This window comes from Dermacentor albipictus, chromosome 1 (assembly GCF_038994185.2).
Source record: "Dermacentor albipictus isolate Rhodes 1998 colony chromosome 1, USDA_Dalb.pri_finalv2, whole genome shotgun sequence".
Classification (NCBI taxonomy): domain Eukaryota; kingdom Metazoa; phylum Arthropoda; class Arachnida; order Ixodida; family Ixodidae; genus Dermacentor; species Dermacentor albipictus.
This window is the reverse complement of record NC_091821.1, coordinates 503,980,177-503,994,304: the sequence shown is the minus strand read 5'-3', so window position 1 is coordinate 503,994,304 and position 14,128 is coordinate 503,980,177. Positions and strand designations below refer to the sequence as shown.

At 50.5% G+C, this 14,128-nt stretch overlaps 1 protein-coding gene across 1 annotated transcript in view; it reads right to left on the bottom strand.

The window, feature by feature from the left end:
* TppII (Tripeptidyl-peptidase II) overlaps positions 1 to 14,128 on the bottom strand; it is a 263,290-nt gene that overhangs the window by 102,698 nt on the left and 146,464 nt on the right. The window contains exon 15 of the mRNA XM_065443152.1: positions 4,444 to 4,520. Within this exon, the coding sequence (XP_065299224.1) occupies positions 4,444 to 4,520 (77 nt within the window). The remainder of the gene's footprint in view (positions 1 to 4,443; positions 4,521 to 14,128) is intronic.

Here is a 14,128-nt window from a genome sequence, read left to right as displayed (position 1 = left end):
AACAAACTGTCTTACGGAATGTCTCAACCAAACAATTACAGAGATGCTATCACAGTACGTCTCCAACAATCACCACAACTGTGATGCCACGCTGGCCTATATTATGTTCGCGTACAACTCGTCCCGACAAGACACAGCAGGATGTTCACTCTTTTATTTGTATGGTCGCGACCCCACATTGCCATTTGACACCATTCTCCCTTCTGTGCCACATGTTGCAACTGAGTACGTTCGTGAAGTCACCGATCAAGCTCACATGTGTGTCAAGTCGCTCGATCTGATTTATTAGTTTTGCAGCATATACAAAAAGAGCATTACGACCGGTGCCATCGCGATGTTAGAGTACTGACGCAAAAAAAATCCACGTGGTTTTTTCTGCTTTAATGAGTAGTTTTTGACCAAGTAATTACGGCACAAAACCTCGTTTACTTCAGAGCACAACAGGTAATTATTTGCAGACTTTTTTGTAGCGACCAGCCAAAGTTTCGGTTCCAGAGAGCAACGAGACAGGAGAAACGGAAATGTAAACAAAGTGGTAACGTGTTCCCTTCTAGCCACCATAGTGCGACTGCCGCATCGGTCAGACGACCGCAGTCAATGACAGCGCCGGTAGCGTGAACGTCATGGCCACGTGGTAGACGCGGTGGGGCGGGGCCGGCGAGCGGGCGCCTCGGCGCTCTGATCATGTCTGTCTTTTTTTCTCTCCCTGGTCGAAACACGGGCCTCTTTCGCTGCTGACGGCAGCACATAAATCGGCTACAATTTGTTTCCTACACAAAATAACTTCGAGAATAGAGTGACCTCGAAAGAGTGCGAATTATAAAACGTTGTGCAAAATAGTAAATCATTGGCGTGATTTCTACTCGGACGCGGTAAGCGCAGAAGCGCCAGCAATCGTCTGTATACGAAGTGGCTCGCCTGACTGGCGTGTTTACTCATTGCTACTAACGGCACCGGGAAAACTAAACGGATTTTCACTTAAGAGAAACATAAATGTTCAGGCATTGATAGTGCTGACGAATTTAGGCACTTTATTACGAGCTGTGGACGCATCGTAAGGACCTTCGGACCTGGATAGATGGCCGGCGAGCTAGGACTACATCGCCTCCCAGCGATCGCAAGCTCGCCTGGCATGCTCATTTGCTTCTGTCGGCGCCAATGAAATCAAATGTCCTGCAATTTAAGTGTAACATAACTGTGTACACGTTGTGCCGAATAACATAGGCGCTTCGTTATACGAGCTGCAAGCGATCGTGTCACAAGCGCAACCTATGTCCAATACGATGGCCCAGTGAGCTACGCCTGCCGGCTCCTGGCCATCGGCGGCTGTCAACGAATCTGATACTGCTAACGCGGCCTTGCAGAAACAAGTCTACAGTGCTCGCATAGATGTGTTTATATCGTCATTGTTTGTTTCAAACAAGATAGCTGTGCAAATACGGTTGCTTTCCCTTTCTGTTTGAAGTTACGCAGCATTCCGAACTTCCACGCAGGGGCGCCGGTTCTGGGCGGAGCTACCTGCTGCTCGCTCATTTGTACCATGTGTCCCGAATCGCCGCATGCTTCAAGTCGCACACGATGCGCCAAATGACAGATCTCACGAAAAATCGCACCATGTGTCTCGCGCTTTAGACTTAGCGACTCAGATATTGTGGCCGGCAATGGCGAGGACGAACCTCAACAAAACCCTCGCATCGGCCACGATCAACGGTAACACACAACAAATCGGTGTTGAACGTTGTGGCAGTGCAGTCAAGCTGATAGTGTGGGAAATATACCGATTGACATGACAAAAACTGCAGTTGCAGCGACACGGAGAGCGTCCCACTACAAGTACAACAGCTAGAACAAGCAACAACAGAGGAGAAGAGCACATGTAAGCCGCATGGCAGCCAACGAAAATTCATGACATAGCCACATGACGTAGGGTTTTCTTGGCTATTTACAATGCCGCTTGATGTCAATGTCGCAAGGTGCTCTGTTTTGCGGTTGGCTGCGCGCACATACTTTAAAATTGATTTTAAATATGTTCTAAGCGATATTCGCCGCTGATATTTTATAGACGATGTGTGTGTGACCAACTGAATCGATCTCACAAGTTATCTCGACTTCAAATTTTTGTGTCAGTACTCCTTTACGTTCGCCCCAGGTGCTTAGGTGCACCTTTGGTCACCATGTCGTTGGGTCGGCCTCTCCTAGAAGCTTCTTTCTCGCTACACAGGGCCTTATGAAGTCCTGCGTCAAGTTGACGACGTCAATTATTAGATCTCGCCATTACAGTTTGATCCACTCAAGTCAAACACCTGTTGACATTGTGCACATTTCGTGGCTGAAGCTATTCTTCATTCGCAATTCTTCGCCTAACATGCGCCGAGACTGCGCTTCAGTATCCAGGGTTCCTGTAACGGAAGATTAAAAAAAAGAGGAAGGAAGAAGATTATGAGATGCTAGCTGCCGCGTGTTGTTGCTGGTCAGCCATCTTAACTACTCTGACTGATTTCGTATATAGATTGTAAATACATTCTTTCTATATTCCCAACATATCCGTAACAATATTAACAAAGGCAAAAAGCAACCACAGACAAACGATGACGGGTCGCTTGCCCTGAGAGTATATCAATGAAAACTGTTTCCATTCTTGGGCAGTGCAACTCGGCCGCTTTTCAATCCTTCTGCAGTGCAATTGTTTTCCCATTTGGGTGCAGGCAGCTTGTGCGGATGCGCCAAGCTTCTGCGAGACCGCCTCGCGTGGCCTGCCTTCGAATGCGCCCCCGTTCCCGTGACCGTACGCGCAAACGACCAGGCGTTGGGACCCAGCATGGGGCGAACATATTCGCTCGCTATCTGGTCGCGGTGAGTCGGATTACTTGTCGCATTACTCCTTCCCCTCTGACGATGCTTCAAAACAAAGCAAACCATGCGCCAACCTTTCTCTTCCTTGTCCACCATTCCAGCTCTGATCCAGCAAATGACATTTGCTCTCTGTCACTCTGTGTTTGCTGAATACATTCAGCCAAGAGCTCCCTGCTAAAACCAAAACTCAGCAAGAAAAGGAAATTGTTTTGGTTTATTGCCTATAGGTAACACTCATTCATGAAAGGTGAATTACAAGAAATGTCATCACAGTTGATTTCGTGGATGCTGAACCTTATGATTTCTCCCTTCCATGCATTTCGATTAGAGCTGCTGCCGTAAATCTACCAATTGAGCAAATTGGGGCGGGGACTAGCGTATTGGCCCAAAACCCTCCTAATCGTTGAATGCTTTTACAAGCTAAGTGCTTGAGTTCTATGTACTTGACATGCTTGCCAGGGACAGAGAGAACAAAATTTTACGGTAGTACAGCAAAACCTCAAAAATTCAACCTTTGTAAATTTGCAAAATTAGGTAATTCAGACTCACCTTCTGGTACAATCAAGTGCATGCACTATTAATGGTATCAAATGCTTGTAAATTTGGAGGAGCTTGGCTGTGCACCAATCAAATTGGATAACAACCGGAGTGCATTAAGTGTGGAGAAATGTGAAATGAAATACAGCAAAAGTTGCAGTAACCAAGTTGCAATAACCAAAAAGTAGCGAAATCTGGAACACTGTAGTCCTCAGCAGGAACCGTGCAGGAATGACAGAAATGCTAGGTGCCTATTTATTCTTGCATTTAGAGACTTAGCACTGTGCACGACATCATACTGGCTGCATGCATTCAGGACTGTATGGTTGCCATCCGTGATTACCCCGGATTCTCTTGTGGCAGCAATGCCAAGCAATGGTCTCATTCTTATCAGTGCAAGACATGCGATGTCACAAATGCTCCGGAAGCCATCGAATATGAAAAGTGATTCTACTGCGCTTTGCACACTGACATCGAACCTGCAAGCTACATCGCAATGTATGATTAGTTGTCGACCAACTCAGTGGCGACAAAATAATTGCATCGTAGAGTCACGAGCTCAAATCTGGAGACCATAGACCTGCACGCTGAAGTGGTACAGTGCACGTGCACCTCTGCAACCAATGAAATACTATGCTGAAACCAACTATTCGATACTGCAAGGATCCAGTAGAAGAAATTTAAACACTTCCTGATGCCGTCATCTCTAGCGTTTTCCACCTGACTGTACGTGATGTATTGAAAAGCACACCTACTTGGATGAGAATGCATGTCAAGCGATGCTGTGACTACTTATCGGTCAAGAGACGACAAGAACTGCAGCTTGCGTGCCAGTTTTATGCAAAATATAAATGGGGGTGCAAATTTATCAAGTAAATAAAGGCATGTTGATTCAACATTAGATTAACTTGAATATTTTTTCTACTTTTATAAGCTCTGAATCAATGAGGTTTTACTATACTATCAGGAGGTCCCTTTTGCAGCAGCCTATTGTCTCTGGAGCCATAGTTACATGCAAATCAAAGAGAAGGCTTGTGTTGAGGCTGAACTTACGGCTTGGGCTTGATGACACTGATGGGGATCTCAAAGACTGGGCCTTTTTCGGGACAGGCGACATCAAATGCTTTCACCTGCACACACACACACAGGCCTCCCTGTCAAGAACCACACATGCATGCCTTCAGTTGGCACACTTTGAACACATCACAGATTTTCACATAGTATACAGTCGAAGCCACTTATAATGATGCCGGTTTTCACAATATATCGGTTATAACAATGAGAGGCTGTTGCACCATCAACTTTTTTATGTTTTCCATGGTGAAATAACCCGCCTACTACAATGCCCCGATGCCGCATTATCGGTTATTATATGGGCGCGAAAATGCGTCCGCTATAGACAGACGCGCGCAGAGAGAAGAGAACGAACTTTGAGAGCGACCGGCGAGCAGCCGAGCGGCGGTGAAACTGAAACTTTATTGTACGTGACTTCCACGCGGAGGAGGCCGGCGCCGCGAACATAAACATCCGCTCGTTGTGCAGACGCTCACGGCGGCGGCGGCGGCGGAATCGGATCCACTACAGGGCTCCCCCCCATAGATACAAAGGTCGCTGCTGTCGCGCTGATGCCCAGGACACGTGCTTGCTCACGGGGCAGGGTACGGATGGGGGGAGAATCGGGCGGGGAACGAGTGGGGAGTGCAAGAGGAACGCACAAGTTTGCCATGTACGCGGGCTTCACACGGTCGATTGAAATCACGTTTTCACGGCCGTTCACAGAAACAGTAAAAGTCTTTTCTCCGCGCTGTAGCACTTCGAACGGGCCATCGTACGGTGCAGTGAGGCCGGGTCGGATGCCTTCGCGGCGCACGAAAACGTGAGTTGAGGCAGCTAGGTCTTTGCTTACGAAAACGTCGTAAGTGGAGGGCTGTCGAGGTGATGTAGGTCGCAAGCGCTCAAAGAGCGACCGAAGTTGCTCAACGTAGGCAGGAGGCGAGAGGTTGGGGACTGCAGGTGGTGCGAAGAATTCGCCGGGTAGACGTAGTGTCGTCCCGTAGACCATTTCGGCAGCAGTACACCCGAGGTCCTCTTTTATGGCCGACCGAATACCTAGTAGAACTAGCGGCAGGTCGTCGACCCATGAAGTTCGAGCGTCGCGGGCGATGAGGGCGGCTTTCAACTGGCGGTGAAGCCTTTCCACCATTCCATTTGCTGACGGATGGTATGCAGTTGTGTGGATGTGGCGGATACCGAGAATGCTTGTTAACGCTCCGAAGAGCTCACTTTCAAACTGTCGTCCGCGGTCGGTTGTTACCACGCTGGGGCAGCCGAAACGAGATATCCAACCGGCCACGAAAACGGACGCCACGGTTGGCGCCGTAATATCGTGTACGGGAAACGCTTCAGGCCAGCGTGTGTAGCGGTCAACGCAGGTGAGGATGTATCGTTTACCGCGCGATGAAGGCAGCGGACCAACAATGTCGATGTGAACGTGGTCAAAGCGAGAGTCGGGCGGACGGAAGGGTTGAAGTGGTGACTTGGTGTGGCGGGTCGTTTTTGCACATTGGCAGCGTTGACATTCTCGAGCCCAGCGGCGGACATCTGCGTTGATGCCGGGCCACACATAACGGGAGGTGATGAGGCGCTGAGTGGCGCGAACACCAGGATGGCTCGAGTCGTGTAGCTTGCCAAAAACTTGACGACGGTGCGAGGAAGGCACAAATGGACGGGCACAGCCAGTTGACATGTCGCAGACGATCGTACCGGAGGAGAACGGCAGTGGCACCTCAGCAAACGAGAGAGATGTGGACCCTGCACGCAGGTCACGCAGCTCGTGGTCAGAATGTTGTGCCTCTGCGATGATGTCGAAATTCACAGCAGCAGTGGAAAGCACGTCGACACGTGACAGGGCATCGGCAGCCGCATTAACGGGTCCTTCGATGTACCGTAGGTCGGTCGTGAATTCGGAAATAAAATGCAGGTGCCGAATTTGCCGGGACGTGTGTGTGCTGTGGTTTCCACGGAAAGCGAATATCAGTGGCTTATGATTTGTCAGCACATGGAACACGGTACCTTCGAGAAGGTGGCGAAAGTGGCGAATTCCAAGGTAGACAGCAAGGAGTTCGCGGTCGAAAGTGCTGTATCGAGTTTCTGCCGGCTTCATCTTCTGCGAAAAGAAACCGAGTGGGCACCACAGATTGTGCTGGAATTGTTGTAGAACTGCACCAACGGCACTGGAGGAGGCGTCGGTGATGAGCCGCATGGGCGCGTCAGTTAGGGGATGCACTAGGAGGGTGGCTTGTGTTAGGGCATTCTTGGCTTCTTGGAAGGCGGCGTCTGCTTCGGATGTCCACTCCAAGATCGCAGATGGTGCCTTTGGAGCCTTCAGCATGTCGGTCAGAGGTAGAATGATGCGCGCTATATTCGGCAGGAACCGACGATGGAAGTTCAGAAGCCCGAGAAATTCACGGAGCTTGCGAAGCGACGTTGGACGTGGAAAATCCCGCAGAGCTTGAACCTTCCTGTCCAATGGCTTGATTCCTTCAGGTGTGACAAGGTGTCCAAGAAATTCGACGTTGTCAACACCAAAGACACATTTGGCTGTGTTGATAGTTAAGCCATGTTCCTGCAGTCGCGAAAACAGCAACCGCAGATGGTCAGCGTGCTGCTCTGGTGAAGAACTTGCCACCAGCAGATCATCAAGATAGGCGATGACGAAGTGCAGACCACGTATGACTTCATTGATGAAGCGTTGGAATGTTTGGCCTGCGTTCCGTAACCCAAATGGCATGCGGACATACTCGAATAGGCCAAAAGGTGTTGTGATGGCAGTCTTCAGTATGTCCTCTGGTTCCACAGGAATTTGATGATATGCTTTGACTAGGTCAATCTTGCTGAATATGGTTGTTCCAGCAAGAGTGGTAGCAAAGTCATGAATGTGCGGGAGCGGGTACCGGTCGGGAGCGGTGCGGGCATTCAATGCACGATAGTCTCCACAAGGGCGCCAATCTCCGGGGTCACGCTTGGGCACCATGTGCAGCGCAGATGACCAGCTGCTTGACGATGGGCGGATTATGCCTAACTGCAGCATGTGATCAAATTCTCTGCGAGCTGTGGCGAGGCGGTCTCCAGCAAGACGTCGTGGCTTGCAGAACGCTGGAGGACCCGTGGTGACGATGTGGTGCGTCACAGTGTGCCGCACTGGAAGTTCCACATTGGTAGGTTTGGTAAGTTCAGGAAATTCACTGAGGATAGAGGCAAATTCTGATGATGGCGGATGCGGAGCTGGTTGCGTAGAGGCGGACAGCGGTGCGAGGATACCTTGCACGGAGAGGCTGGTCGTACAGTCCACAAGTTGACGGGAGCGGAGATTCACGTTCAAACCGAAATGGGTAAGAAAGTCCGCACCTAGTATGGCGAAGCGCACGTCGGCGATGATGAAAATCCACCGAAATATGCGACGCAGGCCCAGGTCAATGGTGAGGGAGCGTTGGCCATATGTTGCGATTGTGGATGTATTTACAGCTTGCAAAGGCGCAGTCCTCGGACAACGTTGTCGGTCCTGGCGAGAGGCAGGAATGACGCTTACCTCTGCACCAGTGTCCACAAGAAAGCGATGGCCTGCGATCCTGTCTGTGATGTAGAATAGGCGGCCTCCCGTAGAGGTTGAGTCACGCGCCGCCATTAGTGACTCGCTTCCATGTTTCCCTGCCAGCGACAAGGCTGTCGACATTTTGCAGCGCTGGCGCCGAACCTGGTGTGGTACCAGCAGAAGCCGTCAGAAGTGTGTCTTGGGCGGGAACGGGAACGCGAACGTGAGCCACCCCTAGCCAGTGGAGAGCGACGAGGCGTGTCCATCTGCATTGCTGCCATGGTGTCCATCAGCCTGTCAATTTTCTCCTCGAGGCGAGTTTGCCGGGCCTCGAGGTCTGATGTAACAGTGGTCGAGGACACCGCGGATCTTGCGCCGGAGTAGTCGTTCACACGGTCCGCGAGTTCTGCCAGTTTGTCAAGAGGCATATCATCCGCAGCTGCCAAAACCACGACAAGTGTTTGAGGCAAGCGTTGCAGAAACAGCTCGCGCAATAGTGGACTCTCGGAGTCTTGAGTACGGTCGCCGAGTAGCTGTCGCATCCGATGTAATAGCTGCGATGGTCGGCGATCGCCGAGTTCTTCCGCGTTGAGGAGTTGCTGTAAGCGGCTTCTCTCGGACACGGTTTTGCGTGTGAGCACTATGGCCTTGAAATGGTCGTAGGGCGTGGCCGGATGTGGAGCTCTCATGACGTCGTCGAACTCATCAGCTACCTCGGAGGAAAGTGCTGAGACGACATGCAGGTACATCACACGTTGCGATGTGATGCGCCGCAGATCGAAGAGGGCTTCTACTTGCGTGAACCACACGGCAGGATTCTTCGGCCAAAACGGCGGCAGCTGCAGCTGGGCATTGGAAATGGCGTCCATGGCAGCGCTGGGGGCAGGGATGTCGCCTGGCACTGTTGATTGGGGCTGAAGAGCCGGGGCGTCGTTGCTGACTACTGTAGTGTTCATTTCGTCTTCCATTGCGTGAGCTTGCTGCGTCTGAGTCACCAAGCTATAGGGGCGCGAAAATGCGTCCGCTATAGTTATAATGATGAAGTCTGGCTGCTGGGTGTACGAGCCGAAAGGTTGTGAAATGCGAAATCCATGAAAAAACAAAAAACGAGAAATTCGAGCTGCTGCATGATGGGCCGCTGCTCCAACAGCCACCGCGCACTCATTTTCTAGCCATCTCCATGCAGCCTTCTCCCGTCGCCCTTCCACCGCTCCGAACACGAATGGGCTGCGCCCATAGCACTACGTCACCCCATCCTCCACAACACGAACGGACCGCGCCTACTGCGCCGCAGGCAGATTGCTCGCATGTTGCTTGCTGGTTCTTCATTCACCACATTTCTGCAAACAGCTTGATCGCTCGAATTAGACTTTAAAGGGTTGCGTCGAAGTAGTTCCTGGCCACACGGTTTCTCAGCCTCGCTTGACTCGCCACCGAAACGGAAGATGGCTGATCTGTCCACTGATCATCGGCAATGCAAGACATTGCCGGTGAAAAGAAAGCGCATGCCTATAGATTGGATACTAAGTGTTTCTAATCAATAAGCTGATCGCCGCAAACGTGCTTGCATTAGATAGCAACGGCGGCGACAGCAGCGATGACGTGGTAGGGCAGGTTGCCTCAACGTTGCCACCCAGCAGATGATTCAGTCCCTCAGGGGCTTTGTTTTCACGAGGAACCTTTCGTTCAACTACTTGGAGCACCTGGATGCAGGCAAGCTGCGCATAATGCCCCTTTTGGGGCCACCAAAGCAATGCCTCAGCAGTGCTTGCATATTGTGTGCCACCCATGACCCCTCTCTGCAGTTGTTATAACAGTGCCATTCTTTGACGCCAACAGCCACGGCTTGTTACACGCGATCAGAACACCCATGAAGCAGTTAAACACAATCAGCAGCTGGGCGGAGGCAGGTGGTGGGGAGAGGCACTGGCTTCCCCGCCATTATAGCTTTCCTTAAATCAGCTCTATCATCCCCCTATTTTAATTTCTTCATGCAACCCAGTTATAACACATCAGCTATAACAATAGAATTTTCTTTGCACTTGAACATTGTTATAAGTGGGATCAACTGTATACATATTGTGCCATATTTAATTTAGAATAAATCCTATAAGGAGAAGAATTACATGGAGGCCCATCAAAGCAGGGCCCCAGAGTGTGCTATGTGGACAAGCCCAGTAAACGAGAGTGAAATAAAAGAGTGGACAACCTGTGATGCATACACCGAAAGTCATCCAAACTTATTTTTTGCTTTACCACTTCAATTCAAATAATTTCCCATGTGGCATATGAGGTTACCTAAAATAGAGTGAGCAAGCCCTCCACAAGTAAATATTAAATAATGACTTAAAGAACTCATCCATAAACTGATGCCTGACGTAATAGTTCTGCAGAAACCTGCAAGGTGAAGACAAGTTATTAATAAAGGAAAAAGCAGTCATCCACCTGTTCGTAGCAATTGCTACAAAGGAAACTCATACAGTTTCCTCGAAAGAAAAGCCTCGCTGTTTAAGAAAAATTCATCATGATCCAGGACTCGAACCCGAGACCACCACCTTTCCGGGACAGCCGCTTTCCCATCTGTGAGCTAACCAGGCGTCTAGTAGAGATGGCAGGGCGAAGTGGAATTTCACCCTGCCATCTACTAGCCGCCTGGTTACCAGCACAACAAGAAAGCTTGGCTCAAAGGCGCAATATTTGAAGATTACGTTCGGCAGCTTGACCGCTAGTTCGCAGCCACAGGCAGGAATGTACTCTTCATTCTTGATAATTGCCCGGCGCCTGGTGACATCCCCCACCTGAAAGCTATCAGGATGGTATTTCTTCCTCCGAACACCACATCAATCTCGCAGCCAATGAACCAACGCGTCATTCACCACACGAAGAAGATTTACCGCCACCACCTGCTCAAGCGCATGCTCCTTTGCTACGTCAATGGCAAGGAGTACTCCATCGACCTCCTCAGGGTGATATGTTTTACTGTGTATGCATGGAAGCAAGTGGAACCCACTTTGATCATGCGGTGTTTTGAACACGCTGGCTTCTCGAAGGAAAGCACCGTTGATGCTAATGCTGACTATTCATGTGCACTTGATGAAGAAGGAGCTGAGTGTTGCGACCACATCAATGCACTCTGTGCAGAGGAAAGCGAATCCGGTGCAGTCGCCTTTGCCAAGTATCAGAACATTGAAGATGATCAACAAATGTGCTACTCAGACTTGGAGAGTGAAGCTACCGCTGATGAGACCATGTGCGATGACAGCGACAATGATGCTAACGAGCACTCCTGAGCACCAGCTCTCGGGGAAGTTATTAAATCGCTGAACGTTATTCACAGTTTTACTGAGTTCCACGGTGAAAATTCTCAAATGCTGCATGTAGTTGGCTAACTAGAATACATGACCCTTGGAACCTTGAACTACAGGATGTGGCAAACCAGCATCTCTGATTGCTTTAAGTCATCCAAAGATTGCTGAATAAAGGTAATGCATTCCTGTAGCAAAATTTTTTCCCTAGGTTACATTTTTTTGTGTGTTCGGTTAATTTGAAAACCCGCTTAATTTGAAGATTTTTTGCAGTCCCGATGACTTCGAATTATTGAGGTTTTACTGTATGTCAAGAAGATTCATTTCAGACACACACATGCAGTCTGCGTTCCGTCCCACCGACCACACATGGCTTGCTTCGACGATTACTTCATTCACTCAGTTCGTTGTCGCACGCTCCCCACATGCTGACCACGCACACACACACCTTCCATGTTCTCCCTCCCCGCCACACACCGTTGCCTGCCGTCCCGTGCCCGCTACTCTATACAGTTGCCTACCAAATCATGCCTGCGACTCAACACCGCCTGGCGTCGGCCCGGTACCCTCACAGATCCTCACCCCTCCACCCCCTTTTATACTGTGAAGAGGGCTTCCAAGGCACATGATAAGGACTCAGCTGGTCTGTATTAGCAAGGCCTTTCTGTTCCCCTGTAGCCAGGTCTCTGAGTCTGTAGGTATTGAGTCCAATGTGTGCAGTCACTCTAAATGGCCCTGTGCGTCGAGGGGCAAACTTGGCTGTGAATCCAATGGCTGCCTTACTTAGCAGGTGCGTGTACCGGAGAACCAAGTCTCCGACCTGGAAAGTAGCTGGAGTGCACTTTTTATTGTAATACTTTGCCTGGCTGGCTTTTGCCAAAGTTTGGTGGCCCTGTGCAAAGGCCCAGGCATCTCGAAGGTACACATCCAGTGCAGCAGCTAGGGCATGAGGTGCAGGAGGGGGCACCTCAGCACTAGCTGCCTGATTGTGATGCCTCCACGGGTTCCGTAGTTCCCGCCCATAGCACAAGAAGGCAGGCATAAAGTCAGTAACTACACTTTCAGACGTGCGCCTTGCAAATGCCCGTTCAGGCAGCCTTTTGTCCCTGTCCCTGTGGGAAGCGCAGTAGCCCACCAGGCATTGCTTGACCATTGCATTACGGCGTTCCACAGTCTGTCCTGCTGGTCTGTATTGGGACTGTGTGGCCCTCCTTGATTTCCGAGTGCTGAAGAATGCCTTTCCACAGTTTGCTTATGAATGGTTTACCATTGTCGCTAGAGATGGAGCTAGGCACACCATGCCTGCAAGAAACATCAAACCTTCTATTGATGATCAATTTTAGAGGTAGGTGCACGTAATGGGTAAAGCTCCACAAACTTCGTCAACTTGTCCAGCACCACCAGGATGTACTTGTGACGCCGAGGGGTTGTGGGCACTGGCCCTAAGGTCCACACTTAGCTGCTGCATTGGGTGGGTGCCCATGAACTGTCCATCAGTCCTTTTTGTTTTTGCCGGTGAGGTTTGAAAGCCTGTCACTGCTGGCAGCTGCGAATGTAACGGGGGTTATCGGAGCGGATAATGAGCCATGTGAAGCGGCTCTTCACACGTTTCCAAGTTTTAAAAAAAGCCTAAATGCCCCCTTAGGTCATTCTACATTTTCAGTGCCATGTCTCATAAGTGTTGGAGAAGCCAGGCGACCTTACGTTCACCGGCCGTGTACGTAAGGATACCATTGTTCGAGATTTCGCTGCCATCAGCTAGGTCCTGTACCCTCTTGGGCTTTTTAGTGTCACCAGGCAGCAGGCCAGACTTTAAGTATTGCAGCAGCTACAGCAGCAGTGGATCCTTGCATTGTTCCTACTGGAACTTTGGAGTGTCAGTGAGTGGGGACACATCAGTCATGTCAACAGGCGCTGCTAGTTCAAAACGAATGTTTTCTTGTGGCTCTTGCACTTCGATGGGAAACCAGTCCTCTGCCAAACAAGGCTGAGCAGATTCGACAGCAGGGATGGGGCACCTGCTTAGTGCATCTGCTGGGATGTCGGCTCGTCCTTTACGATGCCTTATGGCACACCTGAACCCTGTGGGGATGCGAGACTCTCGCGCGTCCCCTGATATGTTTTTCCCACATAGCTCCCTTTTCCTGCAATCCGGCTTCGCCGCGTGGCCTGCGTGATGCCCGCGGCAGTCGGTCTGGTTGAGGCACAGTACAAGGGATGGCGGGAGTGTTGCGCTGCTAACGCAGCCTCACGGCAGGGTTACTTGGGGGCGCAGGGGAGAACACGCTGGCTCTTGGGTTGCGGGCTGGTGAGTGCCGCAAATGTCCCGCGCGGATGCCGATCCATGCTTCTGCGAGACCGTCTCGCATGGCCTGCCTTCGAACGTGCCACCGTTTGCGTGACTGTACGCGCGAACAACCAGGCGTTGGGATCCAGCATGGGGCGAACATATTCGCTCGCTACCCGGTCGCAGTGAGTCGGACTTCTTGATTTGTCGCGCGCCCATTGGCATCTTGTGGGGATAGCAACTCGGCTAGCAGGCATTGATCTATGAAAGGTGCAATAAATGCCCTTGTGATTGTTTGCACTACTGTGTTGTTGTTCATTTGTCCCAAGAGCATGGGAGGAGAACCCCACAATTCTTCGGCCAATTTTTGGCATATCCCTGTTGGCCTTCGAAGAGAAAAGCCTTTTCTTTTCATAAAATTGATAGCCAGCACCTGCTCGCTTTGAAGTCACTCCGCATTAGCCCTTTCTGTAGGGCTAACTGCATCACTCGTACTTTGAACAGATCGGCCGTCACAGTCCGCTGTGCCGCTCGCTGCTCTTGCACACATTCCAT